Source organism: Microtus ochrogaster, linkage group LG5 (assembly GCF_000317375.1).
Source record: "Microtus ochrogaster isolate Prairie Vole_2 linkage group LG5, MicOch1.0, whole genome shotgun sequence".
Lineage (NCBI taxonomy): Eukaryota > Metazoa > Chordata > Mammalia > Rodentia > Cricetidae > Microtus > Microtus ochrogaster.
In genome coordinates this window covers 39063684-39071386 of record NC_022031.1, presented here as the reverse complement: position 1 = coordinate 39071386, position 7703 = coordinate 39063684, and the positions used below count along the sequence as shown (strand labels likewise).

General features: G+C 42.9%; 1 protein-coding gene across 1 annotated transcript in view; it reads right to left on the bottom strand.

The window, feature by feature from the left end:
• The window catches only part of Reck (reversion inducing cysteine rich protein with kazal motifs), a 66882-nt gene that overhangs the window by 32490 nt on the left and 26689 nt on the right, over nucleotides 1-7703 (bottom strand). Inside the window, exon 7 of the mRNA XM_026786606.1 lies at nucleotides 1136-1169. Within this exon, the coding sequence (XP_026642407.1) occupies nucleotides 1136-1169 (34 nt within the window). The remainder of the gene's footprint in view (nucleotides 1-1135; nucleotides 1170-7703) is intronic.

Here is a 7703-nt window from a genome sequence, read left to right as displayed (position 1 = left end):
CACAGGCACTGGAGCAGCACTGTCACAGGCACCGGAGCAGCACTGTCACAGGCACCGGAGCAGCACTGTCACAGGCACTGGAGCAGCACTGTCACGGGCTCACTGATCCACGACTGATCTGTGACCGATCTATGACAATCACCATTCGTGACAGAGACTATCTAGTCAACTAGATCCCTGGAGCGGGACAGACGCATGTTTAAGTGTTTCTGGCTGTAATGACAATCTGGGAGCACACACTGGCATTTAATGCATGTCAGGGCTGCTAATGTATGCCAAAGCCCTTAGAAATGTCACATAACCAAAGCTGCTTCCCAGAATGTCCACAGTGCCCATGCTGAGAGCATGGGACAGCTTCTTTCCCACTGCACTTGTGGAGATTTGCAGACAGGGCAAAACCAAACAAAGAAAACAAAACCACAATGCCTCACATTTATAAAATAGGATCAGCAAAAACTAAGAGATAGCAAGGTAAGTTAATAAAATTAACAAATATATACTTTGAAACTGAAATCTCAAATTTTCTTTTTTTGAGTATAATAAAGGTTTTTTTTTTTAAAGCTGGACCAAGTATATTAGAGAGGTGTGTGTATGTGTGTGTGTGTGTGTGTGTGTGTGTGTGTGTGTGTGTGTACGTGCACGCATGTGTGGTAGTCATTTTTTAATTGATTTTTATTGGGCTCTACATTTTTCTCTGCTCCCCTCCCTGCCTCTCCCCTCCCCCCCAAAATCCCCAAGCTCCCAATTTACTCAGGAGATCTTGTCTTTTTCTACTTTCCATGTAGATTGGATCTATGTATGTGCTCTATCTTAGGGTACTCATTGTTGTCTAAGGTCTCTGGGATTGTGGAAATCTCAAATTTTTCTACACAGTTTGAATATTTGCAAGAATATTCCTATACTGTCATCCTTCATTTCTCAAGGGATACAATCTGTCTCAAAGTCAGAAAAGGGTTGTTTGAAGGCAAGTTACTGCATTTTATATTTGGGAAATAAATAAAAGCACAGACCTATCATCCCATGGCACTTGGGAGATGGGGGCACCCTGAACTGAGCAATCAGTTCTGACTGCTAAGCATGTCTGTAAAGTGTCTTGCTCTCTGGACTGCTTATACAATCACAGACATATACTTACTTTCATTTCTGCTAATGCAACTGAAAAGAGCATTCTGTAAATTAAAGAAAAACAAACAAATTAACAAACAGAATTTCTAATTTTATTCCACTTCAGAATTCTATGGAAATCAGGATATCATTCTTTTCTAAGTCCAAGGCTGAAACACAGATGCTACAAAATAACTTTCTGGTTAAGAGAGGAACCGTCCCCTAACACATGGTGGGGAACAATCTGAGCTATAGACTAACATTTGACAAGCAAAGAAAGCTTAAGTGAGATGCATTACTGTGTGAAGGTGTATGTGTGGAGGGAATCACAGTGTATTAATTTCAATTTTTTATTGTATAATATGAAGTAGTTTCTAGAAAGTAACCTAATAAAGGACACTCAGAGACATACATTATTTCCTGTAACCACTACATTTTAGAGTTGGTGTGACCTCAGACATTACCTCGAATTGTTCTCAAACCTGACTGTGCAGTGGAACCACCCAAACTTCCGGGCCCACCCAATGACAGAATCTACATTTTACACAAAGTTTCAAAGATAGTTTTCATTTAGTGTTCTTGTAACCAGAGTCTTGGAAACTCCCTAGCTTTCTCCAGAGGAAAAGCACCCCCTTGGCAGAGGGAAGCTACTTCACTAGACCACAGTTTTCAAAAGCAGAGCCTGAGGTCATAATTAATGTTTCTAGAAGGCTTAGATTGTTGTTCAGAAAGACCCACCCTGTATTAAGTCATTGCTTAAAAAATAAGAGAAACAAAAGAAAACTCCTTGTTCAAAAACCTTTTGGATATTCAGGGCTTGTTAGCTATGAGTTAGTATCATTCATAGCTGGAAGAGAAAGACTAACATAAATGATTACCCAAAAAATAATGAAGGGAAATCAGATGTACCCTTAATGTCAGGTCCAGCTAAGTGACTGGGCCTTAGCTAGGCACAGTGGCATCTGCTTATAATCTCAGCACTTGGAAGACTGAGGCAGGAGGATCTCGAGTCCAATGCCAGCCTGAGCTACACAGTGAGCTTTGAGAACTTGTCTCAAAAGACCATGAGAGAGGCCAGGTGTGATGTGCAGGCCTTTAATCCCAGCATTTGGGAGGCAGGGGGAGGTGGATCTCTATGAGTTCAAGGCCAGCCTGGTCTTCTACAAAGCAAGTTTCAGGACAGTCAGAGCTGTTACACAGAGAATCCCTGACTTGGGGGGAAAAAAAGAGAAGAAAAAAAATGTGTGTGTGTGTGTGTGTGTGTGTGTGTGTGTGTATGAACATGATAAACAAGTAAAAAAGACCAGTGTTACTAATATTGGATATAGCCTCAAGGATTTTCTAGGCCTGGTGACTACCGCCTGTGACCCATTAGTGGAGAGGCTTATAGGAGGCTTGTCACTAGTGTGAAGTCAGCCTGGACTACAGAATGAGTTTCAGGTCAGTCTGGGCTACAGTGTAAGACTATGTTCAAAGGGCCAAAAGACAAAAGGTCTACCTACATTGCTGGTGGGGCTGCAATGCATGCACTTTCTCTGCCTCCAACTATCCTATTGTAGGGATAAGCCACAGGGGAGCTCTTCCTTTAAAGAAAAAAATCCACAAAGCCCAGGCCTATGTGGGATAATGAACTCCTCTAGCATGGGTTATTTCTGCTAGAGCTGTAGACTAATGCAGAGAGCAGGAAAGTAAATACGCTCTCATGTTCTGCAGTAAGCCTGCTCACATCTCTCTCCACCGTGCTCCCGGGTTACCTTGACCCATCTCAGACAACCCTGCTGGGGCTCACCAGCTTAGTGGACATGTACAGAGTAATCAAAATCAACAGGAAAAAGTAGTCTGTAAAGAAATAGCTCTCATCACTTAATGCCTGGACTAGTATTCTGTTATTGAAAGTGGGGTGGGCATTAATTAGCGCCTAGTGAGTAGAGGCCATAAATGTTGCTAAGTACAGGCCAGATGTCAATGTCAATCACACCAACTCTCAGGAACTCTGCCTTAAGGCTTACTGATTTCTTTAAGCTAGGTTTTTATTTTTATTTTTGGTGTTGTAAGACAGGGTTTCTCTGTGTAGCAGCTCTGTCCTGGAACTCACTCGTATAGGTTGGCCTTGAACTCATAGAGACCCACCTGCTTCTGCCTCCTGAGTGCTGGGATTAAAGGCACGTGCCACTACCGCTTGGCTCAAGCTAGATTTTTAAAATTTGACCTTATAAGTAAGAAAAACATATCACTTCAAGGTCAGTCTTGTGATCGCTTAGCCCAAGAGAAGGGCACAAATAAATAAAGCCTCAAGTATCAGAGGTCATTTAATTCAATGTCTCTATTTGACTGCAGCCACAGACTGAGAACAGAAAGGAAAGACAGCTGCAGAGTCCAGTTTCCCTGCTTGGCAAACAATGACATGCATGCTAAGTTTTGCCTGCCACTTGTTTATAAAGCCTTACTGAGGCACAGTCACACCCATTTGCTTATGTGTCTTACATGGCTATGCTATGCTATCCATGCTATGGCGGCAGAGTAGAGTAGACAAAGACCACATCTTCTGCTAGCCTAAAATGGACAATAAACGGGCAAACTGCTGAAGAAAAAAGGACAAAACTGTCTTCCTGATGTCACCTGCAGAGTATAGAGATGGTCCCCAGGCAGCTATCATTTCTCTTCATGTCCAATGATAGACCTTTCATACAAAGGGTCTCCTGAATATGTTGAATGAAAACTTGATATTTTGCACAGAAGCACCATTAATGCTAATAAATACTATTTCTATTTATTTATTTATTTATTTATTTATTTATTTATTTATTTATTTATTATGTATACAGTGTTCTGTCTGCACGTATGCCTGCAGGCCAGAAGAGGGTACCAGAGCTCATTACAGATGGTTGTGAGCCACCATATGGTTGCTGGGAATTGAACTCAGGACCTCTGGAAAAGCAGCCAGTGCTCTTAACCTTTGAGCCATCTCTCCAGACCCAATAAATACTACTTCTACATCTTTACTCATTCTGTGGTTTAAAAATATGTTTTGACTGGGGCTATAGAGATGGCTCGGTGGTTAAGAGCACTGGCTGTTATTCCCAAGGACCTATTTCAATTCCCAGCACCCACATGGCAGCTCACAACTGTCTGTAACTCCAGTTCAGAGAATTTGGCACCCTCACAGAGATATTCATGCAGGCAAAACACCAATGCACATAAAACAAATAAATAAACCATTTAAAAATTATAGATGTATCACTTTAGTTTGATGAACTCATCAAACTTCTGCTATGCCCATTTTGATTTTACAAACTTACAATATTTGACTTAGATAAAAGATTCCCGCATTTGTTGTAAATAATTCTGTATCCTTTTTTAAGTCAGGCTCTCTCAAACTCCCATTCCGTCTCCCTTGAGTTTTCAGGTGCAGGGATCACAGGGTATCGCCATGCCTGATTATCAGTAACTCTTTCAGTTGCTTGAGCTATTGCTAATTATTAGTAGGACTTAAGACACATCTAGGAGTTATAGCGTCAGCTCATTTCTTTGGGTGGGGGGTTCGAGACAGGGTTTTTCTGGGTAGTTTTGGATCCTGTCCTGGAACTAGCTCTTGTAGACCAAGCTGGCCTCAAACTCACAGAGATCTGCCTGCCTCTGCCTCCCGAGTGCTGGGATTAAAGGCGTGAGCCACCATCGCCGGGCTTCATTTTTTAAATCATTCATTCTGGTGTTAATCCATTAAGTCTTTTAAATGTCTGACCGCCATCTGGTGGCAAGAGCAGGAAGTAAGGGTTTCCATTAACTAGTGTGGAGCCCTTTCTGTGACCACACCAGGGTACCTCCACTGGACTCGCCATCTTACTTAAGAACAGATAAAAACTACAGTGGTACTGAAGAGAGGGTGTACCACCACCTCAGAAACCCAAGGAACGAGTCAGAATACTGGGTCTGACACGGTGACCATCTCAATAAGAAAACCCTACTTAAGAAAGCACTGTTATCCAGTGCTGGTGGCAACAGCTTTGGATGCATGGTAGGTAGTTTACCTGCTGTGAAGCCTTTCTCCTTAGGCTGGGGCTGGGCTCCCCCTCCAGGTCCCAGGGTGTCGCCAGCATGTTTCTAGTAGTGTTTCTGTTGACTCTGTTCTAAGCTATGTGGGTTTCTCCTCTCACATGTGAGACCACAAGCTCTTGGCAGACAGGGGCTCGATCACTGAGGAAGTTCCTTACACACACTGATGCATTAGCTCAGTGTAAATCCTCAGCCCAGTGGGTGTTAAGTAAATGAATGAGAGAAAGACACAAAGACAACTGCAGAGCTCTGCTCCAGGAAGCCAGAGTTCAGTACTCACTAAGATAGTCTTAGGAGACAAATCTTTTCTTTAATGTCCTCCAAAGGGAAGTAATACTTTTATTACTTATTTATTTTGTTTTTTGAGATAGGGTCTCTTCTACATATCCCTGGCTGTCCTGGAACTCACTACACAGATCAGGGAGCCTCAAACTCATAGAGCTTTGTCTGCCATTGCCTCCCAAGTCCTGGATTAAAGACATACAACACCACAACTGGCAGTAGACAAATCTTCGGGGTTTAATAGCCAGTGAATCATGGGAGATGTTGAGAAAGAGGAAAGGGTAGACAAGTCTGTTGGCTTTTAGTTGGTTACATCTGGGAAGACTGTACTCAGTAACTCAGTGAGAAGTGTAAGAAAGATAACAAGTTTCTGTTCTGGAGTGTGTGTGTACATATGTGCACGTGTGTACATGTGCTATCTTACGGGAGTAAGGAGAGAGGAGGAGGGTAGTGAATACCAGAAAATCAATAATTAATTTGGTTGGTCAGGTGGGGTGGTACATGTCTTTAACAGATCTCTGTTAGTTTGAGGCCAGCATCGTCTACATAGCAAGTTCCAGGCCAGCCAGGGCTACACAGTGAGATCTTGTCTCAAAAAGAAAGTTAGCAGAGAAGATTCTGGAACCATCATTAAATAGGGGTAATTAGAGCTATGGGGCCTGGGTTAGGGAAGCAACTCAGTGGTAGAGCGTGATAGACTAGGTTCAGTTCCCAGTACTGCAAAACAAGTGACGAAAAACTATGAGGGGTGAGCCAGCAGTGGAAGACCATTTAAGATGCCATGAGACCATAGGTTGGTTTGACATGATCAGGCCCTTAGGAACACGCTTACTCAGCTAAGGTAGGGATTGGAAAGAAAATGAACCAGCAACAAGGAGACTAAATAGGAGTTGCTCCCCTCTTGGGACAATACTAAATGACAGAGCAGAAGGACACACAAGTGCAACCCTAGCAAGTCTCACCACTGTAAGCCAGTACTGCAGGACCTAACGGTTTCGCTCTTTTTGGAGCTCATCAGCTGCAGGTAACGGCTCAGACCTGATACTTATACCTATGCTGAGATTCACCATTCCTAAAGCTTCCTGTCACAACCTGCTATTTACTACACCCCAACCACTCCTGGTATTTCCTCAGCATTAACTAACACATATGTTCTAGTTAGGTCCTTAAGGCTTTATAAAGGCAAAATACCACCTGATCTTTTTGTATGTGCAGGAGCAAGCATACATGAGCTCCTGAGCCACATCTCCAGCCTGTGTTATTTTGTTAAAATAGTTAAAAGCTGAGTGGGCAAGGGACAGCACAGTTGTCCAAAGCTCAGGCTGTGACCTGCCACAGCAGACCCACTGCAGCAGACGGCCATGTCATCACAGGTTAGGGATCCTCCAGCGGCTGATGAGAACCTCCCTTCCTTTATGGCTCTAACACAAAGTAAGCCTAGAGTCAAGGTTAATTTAAGAAAAAGGAACAAAAATGTGATACAAATGTATCTTCGAGCATAGATTTTACTGTAATACCTGCTAAGGATACAGTACAATCCTAGCAGGCATACACAGCCACACACTCAACACTGGGCCCAGCGGCAGAGGGAAGTACATGCTAATTGACCATAGTGGTAAAGGCTGGAGGAGGACTTTATATACACATTTCCTTTCTACACATAAAACATCACTGGCAACTTCGTGGTACATGATGTGGGAAAGGAACTTGATTATATGCTATTCTGAACTGTGAGCCATGTGAATATTTGAAAAAATAGAGTTTGACACATACCTGCACCTTGTCATACCTAGCTGTGTGCTGGCAGTGGTGCAGACAGAGCTGGGACTTGGGCTCACCTTTGGTTCTGTGGTCCAAGAGTCCCTGTACTGTCTTTATCTTAGCATTCCCACAGAACCAGTGGCCATCAGCAAAACAATTGAGTTGTATTAGTAATTATTTAACTCAAAACTTTTATCTTAAATTTGTATTTATTGTTTTATTACTTTATATGTGTGAGTGTTTTGTCTGTATATCCGTATGCATTGCACAAATGTCTGGTGACCCTAGAGATCAACAGAGGGTGTCAGATCCTGTGGGGTTGGAATTACAGATGATTGTGAATGGCCATTTGGGTGCTGGGAATCCAACCCAGGTCCTTTGCAAAGCAACAAGTGTTCTTAATCACTGAGCCAACTCTCCAGCTCCTTAAACCACTCCTTCCTTCCTTCCTTCCTTCCTTCCTTCCTTCCTTCCTTCCTTCCTTCCTTCCTTCCTTCCTCCCT